A 21,698-nucleotide genomic window follows, 5' to 3' on the forward strand; every position below is an offset into this window, starting at 1 on the left:
GTATACATAGTTCACAGTGGCTGTGAAAAAGGTCAAGTTTAATCTTATTTGATGAGGCAGTCTACGTTTAGTAACCACAGTATTATTTAGTTACTCTTATTTTTATTTAGATACTCTTATTAAATTCTTATTTAAATTATGTAACTGTTACATGCCATCAAGTTGCCTGCAACTCATAGTGACCCTAGATACAACAGGTTTGAATCCTGCTCTATCCTGAGCCAACTTTACTGTCTCTAACACACCTATCTCCTTCACCCCAGCCACTGAGTCAATCCATTTCATCCAGGGTCTTCCTTTCCTGTGCTGTCCCTTGACCCTCCCAAGCATAATGTGCCTCTCCAAGCATAATGTGCCTCTCCAAGAACTGGTTCCTTCTTGCAACATGACCAAAGTATATTAGATAGAGCTTCAGAATCCTTGCCTCCAAGGAGAGCCTAGTTTCACCCTCTCCAGAAGAAATCTGTTTGTTCTCTTAGTAGTCCATGGTCTATGCACTACTATTCTCCAGCACCACACCTCAAAGGCATTAACTCTTTTTCTATCATCCTTAGTCACTGTACAGCTTTCTGAAGCACATAATTATTTAGATACTCTTATTAAATTAAAAACTGCATTTAAGAATGATCTAATGTTCTTGTTCTCTTTCAGTTATTATTATATCCTCATAGTGTCATTATCTTAGATCTCTCAGAGTAGATATCTGACTAAAAATTTTCAAAAATTTCAGAGTACTTGTACTTTCAATAAGAGGAAATGAATTAATATTTATATTTTATATACCAGTCATTTATTAAAGAAGTATATTGGCTAAGTTATTAATTTCCTAAAGTTAATATTACACATCAATATACAAAATTATTCATATCTAAATATTTTATGGGCATGAGTAAGAGAATTATTTTAAAGCATTTCTATTACTTTCGGTAAATAAAATAATTAATTATAAGCCTCTGTTTGCTTCTATTTACAGATTCAAAAATCAAGTGATGTCTGGGTCCTTAGAGGTTATTTCAGTACCAACTTCTCTTTATCCCAGCCCATTACCTGAGTATTCACAAAATACCAAGAGGTATGATATATTAGAAAATAATATCCTTAAATAACAAATTTCACCTGGGTAAATACTGGGACCAGCATCTAATAGATATAATTTCAAATACAATAACACGCTAAGGCAGCAACTGCTGTCTTGTAAGAGCTAATCATGTTTCCCTATGCTGTTTCCCTACCTTATTCATTGGCATCAAGACCGTTGTGATCATGCTCATCGGCATCAATCTAGAGCATGACACTCACTGGTATCATGCTTTTTGGTATCAATTTAGAGCATGGTTTCCCTACTCTGCTCATTGGCATCAAATTCATAGCATGAAATTGGCCATGGTAGGAGGATTTTGACCTGGAAAAGAGCAGAAGTTACACGTCAGGACTTCACTGCTACCCCACAGAGCCAGTTGTTAAGTATTGACCAGCATAACACTGGTAATTTATACTCATACAAACAACAGTTTCCTTCTAGCATTGTTGTAGTTGTTAAGTGCCATCAAGTTGAGTGTGACTCATAGAGACCAGTAGATCTGAAACCTATCCTACTCTGTGCCATCCTTATTCTCCACAACGCAGTTGAGCCTGTTATAACAGATGCTGTGTCAATTCATATTGAGAGCTTTTCTCTTCTTTGGTGTCCCTCCACCTTTCCAAGTGTCACTTTCCTAAGTATAGCCTCTTCTAACAACATTTTTGTCTAGTGAGCAGAAAAAGGTATTAGGGGACACAGGGCTACAAAAGTTTCTCTGAAAGGGCCAGAGGGAGTGAAAATCACACAGTCCCTCACTGACCCAGAGAAGAAAGCAGATAAATAGCCCATAGCCCAACCTCATGGTGCCTCTAGAGCCACATCAGCAGCAAAAATTTGTTTATTCACTGTTAACTCACAGACTCACAGTTTTGGTACTGGGAATGGGGTTTATTTGGAAAGTCAGTTGGAGAGAAGAAGAAGCAACGAATATCTCACAATGTAAGTGCAAGTTTAGTTAAATCTCAGTTCAGTTCAGTAACATAAATTCAAGGAGTCTCTTGTTTCTTCATTCATCCATCAAGGTTTGCAGTTATAAATCGGCTTCTGCTTCAAGCATCTGGCAAGAACAGCAAAATTTTTAACTGTGGCCAGCACAAATGCAAGAAGCCTTGTCACATTTTCTCCACAACAATGCTCCACCACCATCAACAGGGTCTCACCATGAGGGTCTTCCTCAAGTCTCACTGTCATAAGGCTTGCTTATTAGTGTAGGAAGCACTCTTTAGTTTACTCAAATCCTACAGCTGTTGATAATTTGCAATACCATGTGTTCGCAGTTAAGGTAGTTGGAGACCAGAGGCAGCTAACGGCTAAAAAAAAAGCTAACTTTTTGACTACCACTATGTTGTTGCTGTTATTATGTGCTGTCGAGTCGCTTGCGACTCATAGCAACCCTATGTACAACAGCCCTAAACTCCGCTCTGTCCTGTGCCAATCGCACCATCTCTGATACACCCATCCTGATTACCCCAGTTACTGAATCAATCCACCTCAGAGAGGGCCTTCCCCTCCTGCGCTATCCCTCCACCCTCCCAAGAATGATGTCCCTCTCCAAAGACCGGTCCCTCCTTACAACATGTCCAAAGTATGTTAGACGGAGCCTCAGAATCCTTGACTCCAAGGAGCCACCTGGTTTGACCCTTTCTAGGATCAATTTGTTTGTTTTCCTAGCAGTCCATGGTACCCTCAATACTCTTCTCCAGCGCCACAGCTCAAAGGCATCAATTCTCCTTCTATCCTCCTTAGTCATTGTCCAGCTCCCTGATGCATAACAAATGATTGCAAAGACCATGTCCTGTATCAGATGCACTTTAGTCTCCAGAGAGACACCATTGCTACCACTATAACATCCGAAAGATATGAGATGAAGCTTTGCCATCCTTGCCTCCAGGAGCACTCTGGCTGCACTTTCTCCAAGACATACCTGTTCTGTTGGCTGCTTATGAGATATTCAGCACTCTTCTCCAACACTACAAACAACCCGAATGCATAAATTCTTCTCCTGCCTTATTTATTTATTGTCCAGTTTTCAGATGCAGGCACACATTAGTCTTCATTGTTACTATTCAGGACTTTGCCACGATCCCTGAAAGATTACTGTTTTAATGCTATATGTTTCCCAATCTCCTGACTGCTGGTACTAAGAGTATTGACTGTGGATCCAAGAAAGATGAATCATTGACAATTTCAATATTTTCTCATTTATCATGATGTAGTCTAGTGTCTCAGTGGTGAAGACCTTTTCTTTTCCTTGATGTTGAGATATAATACATATTGAAGTCTTCAGTTCTTGATCCTCTGCAGCAAGTGCTTCAAGTCCTCCTCACTTTCAGCAAGCCAAGCTGTGTCATCTGCATATCACAGACTGTTGAGTCGTCCACCAATGCTGATGCACACTCTTCTTCCTAAAGTCAGCCTAGCAGATGAATTAATATACAATGTGATGAATGCATAGTGAAGAAAAAAAGCAGAAAAAAATCCTTGAATTATAGATCATTACACCTATATTCCAATACTAGCTTTTTAGTTTGCTGGTCATTGTAAGCAGATGATTTAACCATTTCCCCTTGACAGTTTTACATTGTGTATAATAAAATCTATGTTATGTATTTGGAGAAATCTTCCTGATAAAATGTGATTGTATTTGTCAACAGACATTAAAGAATTAAAAGTTTTATATGCATACAAATAAATTTAGCTTGATTATATAAATGGTAGAGTCATGTCAACTACAATAATTTAATTCCCCAAAATACAATGAGAAAGGCATGTCACAATGCAAAAAAAAACCAGTATTTTACCCTAGGAAACCTACTAGCTTTGTTTTGTTTTTAAATTATGAAGAGTACATCAGGATCTGGAGAGACTGCCCACCTTTCTTCCATGGAGCAGCAGCCAGCAGACTTGAAGCTCACACATTTGGGATTGCAGCTCAGCTTCTTACCACTAGGCCACCAGAGCTTCTGCCTAGTAGCAGGTGTTTCTAGTTCACCAGCTGTTCCATGGGAGAAGGATGGGCAGTCTCCTTTTGTGCGATTAACTGCCTCTGAAAACCTGCCAGAGGGTGGTCAGCTATGGGTTGGTTCTGAGTATGTTTTTGGTACACAACAACAACAACAAACAATATCAGGATCTAGAATATTCCTAAAGGAATTCTGTATTGTTTTTAATTAATGATCCTACATTATACCCAGTTTTTTCACGTTGTAAAGCTATGAATCATTCAAGACTCTCAATCTTCTATGTGTCTACCACATATATCTATTAATATCTATCTATGAAGCCAGATTGCTCCTTGGAGGCAAGGATTTTGAAACTCAGTCTCACATACTTTCGGAATGTTGCCAGGAGGGACCAGTCCTCAGGGAAGGACATAGTACTTGGTAGGGTAGAGGGTCAGTGCAAAAGAGGAAGATCCTATAGCAACAAAACCTTGCCTCTCAATAATCACACTGGCTGTAACTATTTCAATGCACCACTGAAAAGAAAAAGAGTAGCAGATTGGGTAAAAACCCAAAATCTATCAGTATGCTGTATACAAGAGATGCACCTGAAAAATGAAGATAAAGAAAGACTAAAAGTAAAAGGGTGAGGAAAAAAATAAACCAGAAAAAAGCAGGAGTGGCAATATTGATTTCCAATAAAATAAATTTCAATGCAAAAGCCATCATAAAGAACAAGGAAGGTCACTACATAATCATTAAGAGGTCAATAGAACAAGAAGATATAACAATAAATATCATAGGTAGATGGGCTGATTTCTGGGTTCTCAATTCTATTCAGTCGATCTATGTGTCTGTCATTGTACCAGTACCATGCTGTCTTGACCACCACGGCAGTGTAGTAGGATATGAAATCGGGGCGTGAGATGCCTCCTACATTGTTTTTCTTTTCAAAGAAGGCTTTTTTTATTCGGAGCCTCATTTCATTACAAATGGAATTAGAGATTGTCTTTTTCATCTTGTTGAAGAATGAAATTGGTATTTGCATTGAATGGTAAATTGCCTTTGGCAATATTATCATTTTCACAATATTGAGTCTTCCTATCCATGAGCAAAGTATATACAATTGATTTTTGAAAAGAGATGAAATCAGTTAAGTGGGGAAATGACAACCATTTTAACAAATAATGCTGGCAAAATTGGAAAACTACCTGTAGAAAACTCAAGCAAAATCCACACCTCACTCTTTATACCAAAACAAACTGAAAAGGGGTCATGGACCTAGGAATAAAACCAAGGACTATAAACCTCATTAAAGAACAGCATGGAAGAACTCTAGAAGTCCTAATCAACAACATAAACAGTCTTCCAAGCATCCTGAAAAACCTACAACCAGGAGAGGATAAAATAGGTGAATGGGACCTTCTAAGAATTAAATCCCTATGTACATCCAAAAACTTCTCCAACAAGGTAAAAAGGGAAGCCACAGTCTGAGAAAAAATATTTGACAATGACATGTCTGATAAGGGACTTATATTGAGAACTTAGAAAACATTCAAGCACCACAAGATAAAGGTAAACAACCCAAATGAAAAAAATGGGTACAAGATATGAAGAGACAATTCATCAAAGAAGACATTCAGAAGGCCTACAAACACATGAAGAAATGTTCAAAATCCCTAGCTCTGAGAGAGATGCAAATCGAAATAACTATGTCGTCTCCAATAAGAATAGCAAAATTTAACAGAAAGCAAACAACAAATTCTGGCGAAGTTGTGGAGAAACTGGAACCCTTATTCACTGGTGGAAGTCAGTATGGCGCTTTCTCCAAAAGTTGCAAACAGAAATATCATTTGACCCCGTAACTACACTACTGGGAATATATTCCAAAGAAACCATAACTGCCACCCAAGCAGATATATACACATCCATATTTATCACTGCTTTGTTTACAATAGCAAGAGTTGGAAACAGCCAAAGCGACCATCAACAAACGAATGGATAGAGAAGCTCTGGTATATTCACACAATGGAATACCATGCTGCATTAAAAAATAAGGAACTCATGAAATATTATTCGATATGGGTGACCCTGGAGGACATTATTATGCTGAGTGAAATATCTCAGTCCCAAAAGGACAAATATTGCATAGTGCCACTGTTATAAAATGGGACTGACATCAGGGTTGGGGGGAACCTAAGAAAAGAGGGGATAAATAGTGTGTATTGCTTTGAAACAGATGAGAGAGAACTATTTAAAAGGAATGCATGATTAGATATTATTGTCATGACAGGAGTCCAGAAAAAGAAATGCATATTAAAGTGGACTGTGGACTTGGGGGGAGGGGGTGAGGGATGGAGATTGTATAACAGTGAAAGAATTTTTTTTCCAAGAGAAAAGTGAATGAGGGGAAAGTGTAGGCAGGAAGGGAAATGTGCGACAATGAATGAATGGGGGAATTAAATAGAAAGAATATGCTCTTTTTTTAAAAAAGGAAGATTCTTGATCAGATAAATTGACTTAGTGACTGGGATAATGGAGGTAGATTTGTGGGAAACAGTGAACTTGCCTCAGGATAGGGCAGAGTCTGAAGGTACTGTTCATAGGGTCTCTATGGATCACAGTTGACTCAACAGCACATAATCAAAACAACAATAAAAAAAACACACAACAAAACCCCACACAACTATCTGTGCAGTGGGGTTAAGGTGGGAGGGGAAGAACAGGTATCATTTATTTGAGATGGTTGCTGGTTACCTTGTATTTGATTCTGACTTATGGTGACTTCATGTTGTTACTGAGATTCTATACAACACAACATAGATCAATTCAAGTTTTTACATGTACCATTTAGTGACTGTGATCACCCTTCTTTTCTTTGTTGTTCATCTATCATTAAGATAATCTCTCCCGGAACCTACCTCCCTGCCCACCACAACACACAAGGTTCTTATCTTATAATTTGAATTTTTCTTGTCAGTTTGATCTATAAATGCAATTCTTTTGAAAAAGCATAATGTTCAAATTAGGCCTTTTGTTTAAGCTAAACTATTCTGGGATATAGGGAGCTTTAGTGATTTAGTGGTAAGGAACTGCACTACCAACCCAAAGGTGATAGTTGTTTTGTACTGACCTATATTTGACCCTCCAGAGGGTTTTCAGAGACTGTAAATTGCGTGGGAGGAGATTGTCCTTCATCCCTCCACTGGGCTGGTGGTAGACTTGAACTGCATGCTTTGGTAATCTGGTGGCTTAGTGGTAAGGAATTTCACTGCAAATGCAAAATTTCAGTTGGAGTTTTCCATGACTATTCTACCATTTTGGATTTAGTTTGGTACTTCATAGCAGATCTACTTGCTTTCTCCCTAGTTTTAGCCTGAGGAGTGGCATAAGGCCTCAAAATATTTTCTTCTGTTATTCATAAAACTCAATAGAGTTGGAGCCAACTAAGTAACTAACAGCAACAACAATATCCCTAGCCAAGACGCTTCTCCTTCTCTCCGTAGTTTGACCTGAAGAATATTTTCTCATATGAGCTCAAGACCAAAGTTCCGCATGTAGCAAAAATAAACTTGTCATGCTCTGGTGTCTGCCGGTCTTGCCATCACCATCTACTGACTTTTTCAATCAGCTGTCTTTGTACCAAATGTAAAGTGGCAGACTCCCCCATGTGTCATGCCTTTGAAGCTATTGGTCCAGTGAACTCCTAGTCCCTTCTGCTCCCCTCTCCCAACTTACTATAAGATGCCCCTTATTTTTAATATCTCACTGTTCTAATTTTATTATTTTTTTCATCTTCACATACTAGAGCATGACACTCAATTGAGCAAGATCTACATTGTGTGTTGATTGTTCTTTGTTTCCAGTCTAGTATTTGCATTATAATATAGTTTGTTTATACTGTCATTTGAATAAGGCCTCAAATAAGAAAGAACATTAAGTTTATTATACAGATTAAAATTTCTGTTGTACATAAGGTCACTGTATTGGAATCAACTTGAAGGCACCTAAGAGCAACAGATAAAATAGATGAAGCTTACCTTTATCTAGCAATAATGAACTCTGTGCACAGAATGAAGATGGGGGAAACTTTAGTATAAAAATATTAATTTTTGCTTTATGTAGCTAGTACTTTGTATTAGTAGACTATAAGGGGGAAAATCCTATTTTTAGCTTCTATATTATGTTTATGCATTTTAAAAAATTGACTAGCAGATCTTTAACATATTTTATTGTTTATCATTTAGTTGGGAAATGAAGCAAGTATTGGACTTTTGTTTTTTGATGCTCTATGCAAGGCCTAAGGCCACTTACTATTTACAGGTAAGACTTTGGCACATATTTAAATTAGTCATTCTTGTCTTCTTCCCTCTGTTCCTTCATTTCTTTATTTTTCAATTTATTTCCTTTATCTTACTTTGTACTCAGAATATAATAAAATATTTTTTATGTTAAAATGCCAAAGGAAGATTAAAATTTAATTTTTATTTGTAAGCACTATTATTCTAGTCAGCTTGAAGTAATAAGAGTTCTTAGTTTCCTTCTGTCATCTATTTGCTGAGAACTAACAGATCAATCCTAGAGAGGGTGAAACCAAGCTGTTCCTTGGAAGCAAGGTTTTTGAAGCTCTGTCTCACATAGTTTGGGCATGTGGTAGGAAGGACCAGTCTTTGGAAAGAACATTGTGCTTGGAAAGGTGGAGGGACAGCACAGGAAGGGAAGACCCAGGATGAGATGGGTTGACTCTGACTGGAGAAATAGGATTAGATATGTTACAGACAATGAGATTGCTCAGAATAGGACAGTGTTCAGAGCTGTTGTATATAAGGTAGCTGTGAGTCGCAGGTGATTTGATGACATATAACAACAACCACCACTTTACCATACACATTACCTAAACATAGAACATAGAACTAGCTAGTCTTAAACTATGAACTAAAATATTTTTTGAGAATGGAAATATATTCAGATGAAGATGCTTTTTTTATTAATAATTTTAATGAACATTTACAGAGATTTTGGATTTCCATTCATTCATTGCTGCACTTCTCTAGCCACCCAGCCCTACCCCTCTCCCCCCAGTTCTCTCCTCTCTTTGAAAAGTAAAAGAAACACTCCCTCCCTGGTACACAATCCTCCCATACCTCTCCCACCACCCCAAGTACATTCCACTATGCAACCTTAATTATGGACTCTTGTTATAACCATAATACCCTATCATACATGGCTTTTAAATTATTCTCTCCATCTGTTTCAGTGCAGTATACACAATTTATCCAGTAAGATTTAGACTGAATGTCACATATTGGTGTGTAGAAAATTTTCTATCTGACTAATATCAAAAACAGAAAACAAAAAATTACTGTCAATAACTCTCAGTGAACTGAACTAAACATGAAATTATTATTGCCTCAAAAACATTCATTTTATACATTCTAGTGGCAAGATTTTCAATACTAGTTCAAATTAGTATAACTTGCTGCATCTTAGCAGTGGAGATATAATGCCTTTTTATTTTTATTTTTTTCCCAGCTAGAAGATGACATCACAAGTAAATATGCATACTTTACAAAAATTACAGAATTTGTACGAAATAGCACAAGAAAAGATTGGTTTTATGTTGAGTTTTCAATTCTTGGATTCATAGGTAAGCAGTGAATCTCTTTTGTTAGGTAAGATTGGTAGTACAACCACAACTGAATGGACTGAGGCACACAATAGAATACTATGCTGCACTCAGGAGCAAAAATTTTAAAAAATACTACATAACTTCGGAGAGACTGGAGAGCATATGCTGAGAAAACTAACTCACTAAGATACGGATAAATACTGCATACGACCATTGTTGTAAAAATAGATAACTAGTAAAACATGTTGTTGTTGTTGTTATGTGACAGCAAGTAGCTTGCAACTCATAGCAACCTTATGTACAAAAGCCCTAAGCCCTGCCAATCTTATTGTCTCCAACACACCTATCCCCATTATGCCAGTGATAGAATCAATCCAACTCATCGAGGGTTTTCCTCTCCTGTGCTGTGCCTCCACCCTCCCAAGCATGACGTCCCTCTCCAAGGACTGATCCCACCTTGTAGAATGTCCAAAGTATGTCAGACGGAGCTTCAGAATCCTTGCCTCCAAGGAGAACCCTGGCTACCTGATGGGGGGAAGGTTTAGGAGCAGAAGGGTAAGGTTGGGTAGGGGTGAAACCACAGGGTTGCACAGTTTGGTGGATAGAGGGAGGGAGTAAAGGAAATGGGAAAGATCCAGCAAGGAACTGAAAAGGCAGGAAATGGGTAATGATGGGCATAGAGCAGTGGTGACTAATTTTATAAAACATATGGGAATGATTGTATGAAACACAATGTTAATGAAGAATAGTGTGAAACACAATGTATACAAACATTGTAAGCAAATCAATGTTGTTATTATGTGCTGTTGAATAGCCTGTGACCCTATGTACAACAGCTCTGAAGCCTGCCCTGTCTTGGCCCAATCTTACTGATTCTAACACACCAACCTCCGTTACCCCAATTACTATTATCAGTCCATCTCATCTAGGGTCTTCCTCTTCTGTGCTGTCCCTTCCACGCTTCAAAGCATGATGTCCTTCTACAAAGATAGGTCCCTCTTCGCCACATGCCCATGTATGTGAGATGGAGCTTCAAAATCTTAGCCTCCAAGGAGAAACTTAATTTCACCCTCTCCAAGACAGACTTGGTTTTTTTTGTTTTTATTTGTTTTGTTTTGTTTTTTTTATGGTCTACTGTATGTTCAAGGCTCTTCTTTAACACCACAACTCAAAGACATCGATTCTACTTCTATCATCCTTAGTCATTGTCCAGCTCTCTGATGCACAAGTAATTGTGAAGACCATGGCTTGGATTAGGTGCACCTTAGTGTCTAGACTGACATTGTTGCTTTTCAGTGCTCTGGAGAAGTCCCTGACAGCAGATTTTATTTTGATTTTTCTGACTACTGGTGCCAAGAGTATTGATTGTAGAGCCAAGCAAGCTGTAATTATTAGCAACCTCAATCTCTTCTCCATCTATCATGGAGCTGCCAATTGACCCAGTGGTGAGAATCTTTGTTTTCTTGATATTGACCTTCAAGCTATGTTGAAGATTACAGTCTTTGACCTTCTACAGCAAGAGCTTCAGGTCCTCCTCACTTCAACAAGCAAGATTGTGTTATCTGCATAACGTAGGTGGTTGATGAGTCTTCCTCCAATCCTTATGCCACATTCCTCCTCATAATGCCCAGCTTCTTGAATGATTTGTTCTGCATATAGATTGGAAAGGTATGGAGCCAAGATGCATCTCTGACACACTCCTTTTCTGATATTGAACCATGCATTGTTTCCTTGCTCTGCTCTGAGGACTGCTTTCTGGTCCAAATACAAGTTTTGTATAAGCACAATCAAGCCTTTTGGGATTCTCATTTTCCTCAAGGTTAGCCACAATTTGTTGTGATCCACACAGTCAAATGCCTTTACATAGTCAATGAAACACAGACAGACATTCCTCTCATTCTCTTCACTTTCTGCCAAGATCCATCTGACATTGATGATATTGTCTCTAGGACCACAGCCCCTTCTAAAGCCAGCTTGTATTTCTGGTAGGTTTCTGTCAATGTTCCAGTCACTTCTGGATAATCTTCAGCAGGATTTTGCAAATGTGTGGTATTAGTGCTATTGTACAATAATTTCCACACTGTTAGGTCTCCTTTATTTGGAAGGGAAATAAATATGGATCTCTTCCAGTCAGTTGGCCAAGTAGTTGTCCTCCAGATTTCTTGGCCCAACCTGGCGAGCTCATCTAGGGCAGCATCTGTTGGTTGAAATCGGTCAAACTGTTATTCCATAAATTCCTGGGACTTTATTTTTGCCAAGTCCTTCAGGGCAGCCTAAACTTCCTCCTTCGTCATCATTGCCTTTTGATTATATGTTGTTTCTGGAAATTCTTCTGTGCACCAATTCTTTTTGGTATAGTGACTCTGTATACCTCCCATGTTTTTTTAATGCTTCTTAAACCATTCAATATTCTGCTCACAGCATTCTTAAGCATTACAACTCTCAGCTTGAATTTATTCTTTAGTTCCTTTAGCTTAAGAAATGTTGAACAAGTTCAGCTCTTTTGATTTTCCAACTTCAACTCCTTGAACATTTCGTTATAATACTTTGCCTTGCCTTCCTGAGCTGCCCTTTGAAATCTTCTATCTAGTTCCTTAACCTCTTGATTTCTTCCTTTTGCTTTGGCTTTTGGCACACTAGTGCAATACTCAGAGTGTCTTCTGCATCTATTTTAGTCTTCTTTCTCAGTTTTTATATTGACCTTTTACATTCTTCATAGGTGATGTTCTTGATATCTTCCCACAGTTCATCTAGTCCTTTTTCATTAGTGTTCAACCCTCAAACCTGTTCTTGAGTTGGTTTTTAAATTCTTCCTAGTCTGTCTTAATTTGGATGCTTAGTTTTAGAACAATATCTGACAGATAAACGTTTTACCAAAAAAGAGCAGATGAAAGACTCTTCCCTTACCGAAATAACCAATGCAATCATTGTCCCCCCTCCATCCAAGCATGTATATCTTGTCTCTTCCCTTTCCCTGCTACATCAGCATTCCTAATGTTGTTATTAAGTGCCGTGGAGTTGTAGACAACTCATAACAACCCTATGAACAAAAGACCTGATCGTTTCTCCAAGTTCATAGAGTTTCTAGAGGCAAACTATTTCGGAAGTGGATGCCACTCCTGCTTCCAAGCTTGTTTTAATCGGGAAGCTCCACCAAACACTGTCCACCATGGATAACCATTATGGCATTTGACACATCACTATCACAGTGTTTAGCATCACAGCAACCACAAGTTACCTCTGTACAGCAAACTAGCAGACCAATGCTATACTACTTAGAAGAATGTTTGACCAAAAACAATTAAGCCAGGCCAGAGGCCTGTGGCTCTTGGGCTCAAATGCATTTTTAAACAGGAGGCCGATTCAAATCAAACTTAAGTTCACCATAGAGTTTATCAGATAAATTACATCCAGATAGCAGCTGGTGTGGAAGTTAGTTGAAGGCTTCATGAGTTTGGATTGTCCTAGAGAGCTCACTCACATGCTATAGTTGAGCTGCTTGTCAGCTAGGAGCTCAACCTTTACCTGAATCTTCTTCATTGCTTGCACTTTCTCACATCATCACGGAGCAAGTGTCCTAAGAGACCTATACAGAAGCTACAATGCTCTTTGTGATTTAGCCTGTGTGTGAGAATGCTGCTTCTGCCATACTCTAATGGTTCAGCACATTATTAGGAGCCTCCTCAACTGCAAGGACTCTGGTAGCATAGTCCAAAAGGAGTTGCACTGCTAATGCAAAGGATGCCCCTGTCTGGTGATTCAGTCTCCTCCCGTGAGATTTAGTCTCCTAAACACCTGCTGCAGACTCAGTGGCAAGTTAGTTCCCACCCAATGGCAATGAGTCAGTCAGTCCAATGGCTAGGAAGAGAATTGGATTCCACCTCTCTGTGGCAAACAATTTCTGGACATGTTAATCTACTATCCTTCCTTCACTTCTACTTCAATGACCATTTAATGCTACCCAAACATCAAGTTCTTTCTGGACTCAGCAGAAAGAGAAAAGTCTACAGAGAAGATACACTCTTTCCCTTTAAGACATTTTTCTAAAAGTTCTACATAACCATTTCATAATCATTTGACTCCATCTAGATACAGTGGAGGATGGGAAACAGAGTACTTCAATAGAATAGCAATCTAACTTATGGGAAACTGGGGCTTTTTTTTCATTAAAAAGGATCATCTAGAAGGGTTAGCAAAAAAAGGTGGTGACTATAAAATGGGCTTAAGCACAGCAGATTGTGGAATTGGTTTGCCATGAATGGAAATTGACTCAATTGTGCCTGCCAACAATAGTAATTAAAGAAAAAATAGGAGACTAGTGGCACTTAGGAGTACCTTTCCCCCAAACTTTATTGTTGTTGTTTACTATCAAGTTGGACCTGACCCATAGCTGATGCTCCAGAACATTTTCAGAAGTAGTCATTGCACAGGAGGAGATTGCCCATCTTACTCCTACAGAAGCAATTGGCATATTCTAATTGCCTGCCTTCCGGTTGGAAGCACAACCCCTTCCCACCAAATGAATTATTACTATAGTTCCTTCAGGGTCACAGTCTCATTGAATAGCTTGATGCTTTCAACTTGTTTGACTTTACTCTTCTTATGTATAAGACTTGTCGTCACAAATATCATAAAACTCAAGAAAGGGCTTTTTATTGTTTGCTTTTATCTTTAAACGAATGTTTACTTTTTCTCCTTAGGAAAACTATTTAGGTCTCAGGATTTACCTGACTTTGTACGCTTCTTTTTAATGTTCTACAAAGTCAAACCCATAGATTTGCTCCTGAATGACATTTTCCAGATAAAGTATTGTAAACAAGAAGAAATTTTTGTAAGTATTTCTTTATTTTAGTAATACTAAATATATTAGAAAAATGTTTTCTATGTAATTACCTAAAATTTCTTTGTTGTTATGTGCCCTCAAGTCACTTGAGACTCAGTAATCCTATTACAAGAACCCTAAAACCTGCTCTATCCTGTGCCAAACTCATTGTCTCTGACACACCTGCTCCCACTACTCCAATCACTGAATCGATCCATCTCATCAAGGGTCTTCCTCTCCTGCACTGTCCCTCCACTCTCCCAAACAGATGTCCCTCTCCAAGGACTGGTCCCTCCTTGCAAGATGCCCAAATTATGTCAGACTAAGCTTCAGAATCCTTGACTCAAAGGAGCAGCCTGACTTCACCCTCTCCAGGACAAACCTGTTTGTTCTCCTAGCAGTCCATGGTATATTCAACACTATTCTCCAGCACCACAGCTCAAAGGTATCAGTTCTCTTTCTATCATCCCTAGTCATCCCTAGCTCCCTGATGCATTGCATGCAATTATGAAGACTATAGCCCAGATCAGGTGAACCTAAGTCCCCAGCCTGACATCATTGCTCTTCAGTACTCTGGAGAGGTCCCTGACAGCTGACTTGCCCAATGCAATTCATCTCTTGATGAACACTATTGCTGGTGCCAATAGTGTTGACTGTGGAGCCAAGCAAACTAAAACTGTTAAATATCTAAATCTCTTCATCATGCATACTGATGCTACCAATTTGCCCAGTGGTGAGAATCTTCATTTTCTTGATGTTGAGCTTCAATTTATATTGAAGCCTGCAGTCTTTGACCTTCTGCAGCAAGTGCTTCAGGTTGTCCTCAGTTTCAGCAAGCAGGGTTGTATCATCTGCATAACTCAGGTTGTTGATGAATCTTCCACCAATCCTGACGCCACATTCCTCCTTGTACAGCCCAGCGTCCCGGATGATCTGTTCTGCATACAGACTGAAAAGGTATGGAGACAGAATATATTCCTGGTGGACCCCTTCCCAATTTTGAACCACACAGTGTCGCCTTGCTCTGTTCTGACAACTGCCTGTTGGTCCAAGTATAGGTTTCACATAAGCACAATCAAGTGTTCTAGGATTCCCATTCTTCTCAGACTCAGCCACAGCTTGTTTTGATCCACACAGTCTTACTCTCTGCTTTCTGCCAAGATCCATCTAACATTATCTGTAATATCCCTAGTACCATGACCTCTTCTAAATCCAGCCTGCACATCTGGCAATTCTCTGTTGGCGTGTTGCTCCAGTCGTTTTTGGATAATTTTCAGGAGAATCTTGCTTTCGTGGGATATTAATGATATTGTTCGATAATTTCTGCACTCTGTTGGGTCACCTTTCTTTGGAATGGGAGAAAAATGTCACTTCCAGTCAATTGGCCAACTGGCTGTCCTCCAGATTTCTTGGCACAACTTAATGAGCACATCAACAGCAGCGTCTGTTTGTTGAAACATGTCAGTTGGTATGTCATCACTTCCTGGAGCCTTGTTTTTTGCCAATTCTTTCAGATCAACTTGAACTTATTCCTTCATCACCACAGGTTCTTGTTCATATGTTATTTCATTAAATTCTTCTGTGTCAGCCAATTCCTTCTGATACAGTGACTCTGTATACTCCTTTCATCTTCTTTTAATGCTTCTTGGATCACTTAACACTCTATTCAAAGCAGCCTTAAGTATTGCCAACCATGGCTTGAATTTGTTTTTCAACTCCTTCAGCTTAACAAATGCTGAGCGAGTTCGGCCCTTTTGATTTTCTGACTCCAGCTCTCTGTACATTTCATTATAGTATCTTGCTTTGTCATCCTGAGCTGCCTTTTGAAATTTTCTGTTCAGCTCTTTGATGTCTTGGTTTCTTCCTTTAGCTTTCGCTTCTCAGTGCTCTAATGCAATATTCAGAGTCTCATTTGATATCTTCTTGGTCTTTTCTTCCTCTTCAGCCTTTGTAATGATCTTTTGCAGTCTTAATGGATGATACTCTTGATATCCTCCCGCAGTTCATTTGGTCTATGCTCATTCATGCTCAAGGTCTCAAACTGGTTCCTGAGATGGTTTTGAAATTCGAGTGGGATAGACTTAAGGTCAAATTTTTGTTCCCTTGGATTTGATTTAATTTTCTTCAATTTCAGCTTGAACTTGCATTTGAGTAGTTGGTAGTCTATCCCATAATCAGCACCTGGCCTGGTTTTCTGGTTTTCACAGCTGATATTGAGCTGCTCCAGAGATTCATTCCCATTTCTTTACTAAAGCAAATCTGATGGGTTCATTATACGTTTTGAATGATTTTTAAATTATTAAATAATATGCTATGGAGTCAAAAGTGTACTAAGAAACTGTCAGTGAAGTATAGCAAGGTGTTCTGCAGTAGCAAGTTTGTTGAGAATTTGTCTCACATATTTTTGGCATGTTGTCAGAAGGGGCAAGTCTCTGGAAATAGGTATTTACCTTGAAAAAATTGAGAGTCAGCAAAACAAAGAATGACTGACACTGAGTTACACTGACAGTGAATGCAATGATGAGCTTAAGTACAGTGGAGATTGTGAGAATGGCACAAGATGGGGCAGGATTTACTTCTGTTTACATAGATTTATTATGAATTGGAGCTGACTCCATGGCACATAGCAACTCCCTTCTTTCAAGTGAGAAATAAGCCCTTAAAAATGAGAAAAAAATAGATGCTTTTTTAAGGAATAATGAGAATGGAGACATGAACAGAATTCACCTTTGCTAGGAGAACCATCTACTTCCACAACTTCACCAGCCATACATACATAAAGATTATCAAATATATCTTTTGCCAAGATTGTTCTGTTGAGTTTTACACTCATATATATGAATATATATGATTATTTAATAGAATTTTCACTAGCTAGACAAAAGGATAAAGACAGAAACCCACTGGACAGAATGGATAGTCTAAAAATAGAAACACAAAAAATGACTGATTCTTGGGCCTCGTGTAATTACAATTTTGAGGAACATTCTTCTCAGTGATGCAGCACTGGTCTGTCAATTTGCTGTACTGAAGTAACCTGGAGTAGCTGTGATGCTAAACTTTGTGATACTGGGGTGCCGAATGCCATAATGGTTACCCGTGGTGGACAGTGTTTGGTGGAGCTCCCAGATTAAGACGTGTTTGGAGGTAGGAGTGGCATCCACTTCCTAAACAAAATGCCTCTGCAAATTCTATGAACTTTGAGAAACCAAGATGGTTATAGAAAGACTTCAGGTCTTTTGTTCATAGTGTCCCTATGAGTCTTGCTCAACTCGATGTCAATCAAAAACAATAAATAATAATTTGACAAAGCTTTATTAGCAATTTAATGAAGATAATATTACTCAACAAATATATTCAATCTTACAGCTGTGTACAAAGGAAAAAAGAACATAAATCTCACAGTTAATGTAAAATTAATTAAAATTAGATAATCAATGTAAACATTAAACACAAAACTAAAACTTTAAGAAGAAACATATCAAAACATTTCCTGGCCTTAAGACCTTGGAGGATTTTAATCTCTGACCTTTTGATTAGCAGCACAACTTGTACCATCAGAGCTACTTACCCAAATGTATAATGCTTAAACAGTCCTCAGAGATTATCATCTCAACTGATTTTTTTAAACAAGAATGGTGTCACAAAAAAATCTTTTACATTTTTATTTCTAAGGATATTATTTAGATGATTTTCCATTAAAGAAGAAAACTGTAATTGGTACAATAGTGGACTGGTTTTCTAAGATTAAATTCATGAGAATATATGATTTAACTTACACTTTCTTTTATTCCAACTCCTTTGTTCTAGTAACTAGAAGAAAATGCTATGTTAATTTATTTTTACTTAATTTTTAAATGTGAAATTAGAACAACATAAAGCTAATGTAATAAAAACTGTCACCAGTAAATGTAATAAAAAGAATATTTACATTTTTAACAGAAGGCTGTTGTTTCTCTTCTTTTTCCCAGAGATCATGTTTAAAAAGAAATACACACATTCGTGTTAAATATAAACCTTCTCTTTTCCAACATGTGGGTATACATTCATCATTCCTTGGAAGAGAACAACATTATAAAGTAAGACTTCTAAAATGTAAATTTAGTATTATGTAAGAGAGTGAAAACAATTTGCTATCTGGAGGCAAGAATTTTGAAATTTCATCTCACAAACTTTAGGCATGTTGTTGCCAGGAGGGACCACTCCTTGGAAAAGAACATCATGCTTGGATGGGTGGAGGGACAATACAGGAGCAGAAGACCATGGATGAGATTAATTGATACAGTGACTAGGGTATGGGGATAGATGTGTCAGAGACAGTGAGGATGGGACAAGGTTCAGAGCTGTTGTACATAGGGTTGCTAGTGACTTGACAGCACATAACAACAACAATCTTTCATAACTTAGCAAAAAATATTTAGTATAAAAATGAAAACATGAGATACTATAAATTATCATTACTTAACAATAATTCATTTTATAGTAGAAATACATGCTATGAAAAATCGCTCTTAAATTGAGAAATCTTTTAATGACTTGTGTTTTCCACAGCGGTTAGAAAAATGCAATATAGGTAAACATTTGTCCTAATATGCCTAATTGTGCAAGTAAAATGATGACACTAACATGTGTTTTGAAAATCATAAGGAAACCCACTACTTTATTAAAATTATACAAGAAGCATCATATTTTTAAAAAAAGATTAATCCTATTATCTAATTGTCTACCAATTTACTTGATACCAGTAGTGAAAGAAATCAAGAGAATGAGCCATGAAGGAAGCCTCATCAATAACCTTCATTAGGCTGATGACACAACCTTGCTTGCTGAAAGTGAGGAGAACTTGAAGCATTTGCTGCAGAAGATCAAATACTACAATCTTCAATATGGATTGCATTTCAACATCAAGAAAACAAAAACTCTCAAAACTGGGCCTATAGACAACATCATGATAGATGGAGAAAAGACTGAAACAGCAAACAACTTAATTTTATTTGGATCCACAATCAATATAATTAAAACCACCATTCAGGAGATCGAAGAGACATATTGCAATAAGAAAGTCTGCATTCATGGACCTCTCTGAATTATTGAGGAGCAAAGGTGTTAATTTGAGGACTACGTCATACTTGGGAGGATGGAGGGACAGCGCAGGAGGGGAAGATCCTTTATGAAATGGATTGGTTCAGTGATTGGGGTAATTAGGGTGGGTGTGTCAGAGACAGTGTGATTGGCACAGGCACAGAGCAGGGTTTAGGGCTGTTGTACATAGGGTCACTATGAGTAACAACAACAACAACAAGGTATACCTGGTTCAGGCCATGGTTTTTCAATCACTTGCTATGCTTTTGAGAGCTGGACAATGAATAAGGATAAGAGAAGAAAAATTGATGCCTTTGAACTGTTGTTATCAGGTGCCATCAATTATGTATGACTCATAGTGACCTTTTGAACAGGGGATCTGAATCTCATATCGTGCCATCTTCAGTTAGAAAAGTACTGAAAATCAAATGAACTGTCAAAAGAACAAACAATTATGTCAAGGTAGAGAGAGTGTGGCAGCCAGGGGGAAGTTGGGCTCAGTTGTGCTGGGCACCAGCAAAAACAAGGACAATTTACAATTAAAAGAAGAGACCCAGGCAGGAAAGATTGCCACTAGGTAAATGTGGCCTGAGAATGCAACTTCATAGAGGTAATGGAGCCCTGTTCCCCTTGTTCTACCCCAGATAGAGAAAGTGCAGCAGTTAGGGGGAAGTTGGTCTCTGGCTGCATGCACTGCACACCAGCACCACCAAAGACAATTGCAAATTTTAGAAGAGTGAATGCAGGCAGAAGATATTCCCACAAGACTAAGTGAGATCTGGGAAGGTGGCTATGTATAGGTATCTGGCCTTGCTTCTCTCAACTCATCCTGGATAGGCAGAGTGCAGCACTAAGGGGAACTGGTCTCAGGCCACACTGTGGTCCACCAAGGAAAATTACAACTTTAGAGGAAGTGGGCAGCATTCAGGTGAGATTCCCTCACGGCTGCACTGCAGTCCAGAGAGAAGTTGAAGGACTTTAGGAAAGGAGCTTTTCTCACTACATAGCACCAGAAAGGACTCCTAGTATTAGAGCTGTTCTCCAACATAAAGGGAATACTTTAAGTCTGCAACTGATCAATAATATCATAAAGATAAAGAATTGTCAACAACCTACATAAACACAATAGAAACTACCTAACACATACCAAGAAAAACTTGACATAATGTCGAATAAGTGGCAGACAGCATCAAAGTTTGTGGAAAAGACCCAAAATTAGTGCTCTCCTAAAAAGCAGCATATTGCAGACCAAATGAAAGAGAAAGACATATATTGAACAGAGTCATATTAACAGCTACTGAAAAAGGTACAAATGATAAAAGAAAGAATGAAAGCTATAGATAAAGCAAATACTCCAGAGACAGGGAGCCAGAAGAAATATATCAACACAGAGGAACATGAACAACTATGGAAGAAACTGAAAAAGATAGACTAAAGAATTGAAACTATAGAAAAAGAGTTACAAAAACTTTAAAAATCATCACAAGATAGAGAAGGTGTAGCCAATACAGAACCGGAAATAACAGAAATACGTGAAAATGTAATCCAGAATATCAGATTAAAATTGCAGAAGTTTCCAACATAAGGAAGGGACAAAAAGAAGAACAGAAGAAAACATAGGGTCAGTGAGCTGGAAGAAAAGAATCTCAATAAGAACATACTAGAAGAAAAAAATAGAAGATAGGAAGAAAATATTAGAATCATGTGGGATAATATCAAAAGAAAAAACATAGATATATATGATAGGAATTCCAGAACACAGGGGGAACCGGAAAAGCACTGAGAAAATTGTGGAAAAGGTACTAGAAGAAAACTTTCCAGACATCGTAAAACATGAGGAAATCCACATTCAAGAAGCTCAGCAAACTCCAAAAAGACTAGACTCCAAAAGAAACACATGAAAATATAGTGAAATTCTTCTAAATAAAAGATAAGGATAGATTACTAAAAACATCATGAGAAAAACAGAGCCACCTAAAAAGGGCAATTAATTAGATTAAGTTCTGATTTCTCAACAGAAACCGCACCAGAAAGAAGACAATGGTATGGCATGTTGGTATGGCATGGTTGTAGGAAAACAATTGTCAGCAAAGGATCCTGTTCCCAGAAAAGCTGCCTATCAAATATGAGGGAGAAATTAGG

At 38.1% G+C, this 21,698-nt stretch overlaps 1 protein-coding gene across 1 annotated transcript in view; it reads left to right on the forward strand.

The window, feature by feature from the left end:
* LOC102852614 (glycosyltransferase 54 domain-containing protein-like) overlaps positions 1–21,685 on the forward strand; it is a 68,607-nt gene extending 46,922 nt beyond the window's left edge. Inside the window, exons 6-11 of the mRNA XM_006887045.1 lie at positions 974–1,072; positions 8,271–8,346; positions 9,556–9,670; positions 14,353–14,483; positions 18,446–18,553; positions 21,575–21,685. Of these exons, the coding sequence (XP_006887107.1) occupies positions 974–1,072; positions 8,271–8,346; positions 9,556–9,670; positions 14,353–14,483; positions 18,446–18,553; positions 21,575–21,685 (640 nt within the window). The remainder of the gene's footprint in view (positions 1–973; positions 1,073–8,270; positions 8,347–9,555; positions 9,671–14,352; positions 14,484–18,445; positions 18,554–21,574) is intronic.
* The last annotated feature ends 13 nt before the right edge of the window (positions 21,686–21,698 follow it).

Source organism: Elephantulus edwardii, unplaced genomic scaffold, assembly GCF_000299155.1.
Source record: "Elephantulus edwardii isolate Elephantulus edwardi_28Jun2011 unplaced genomic scaffold, EleEdw1.0 scaffold00053, whole genome shotgun sequence".
In the NCBI taxonomy this organism is placed as follows: Eukaryota; Metazoa; Chordata; class Mammalia; order Macroscelidea; family Macroscelididae; genus Elephantulus; species Elephantulus edwardii.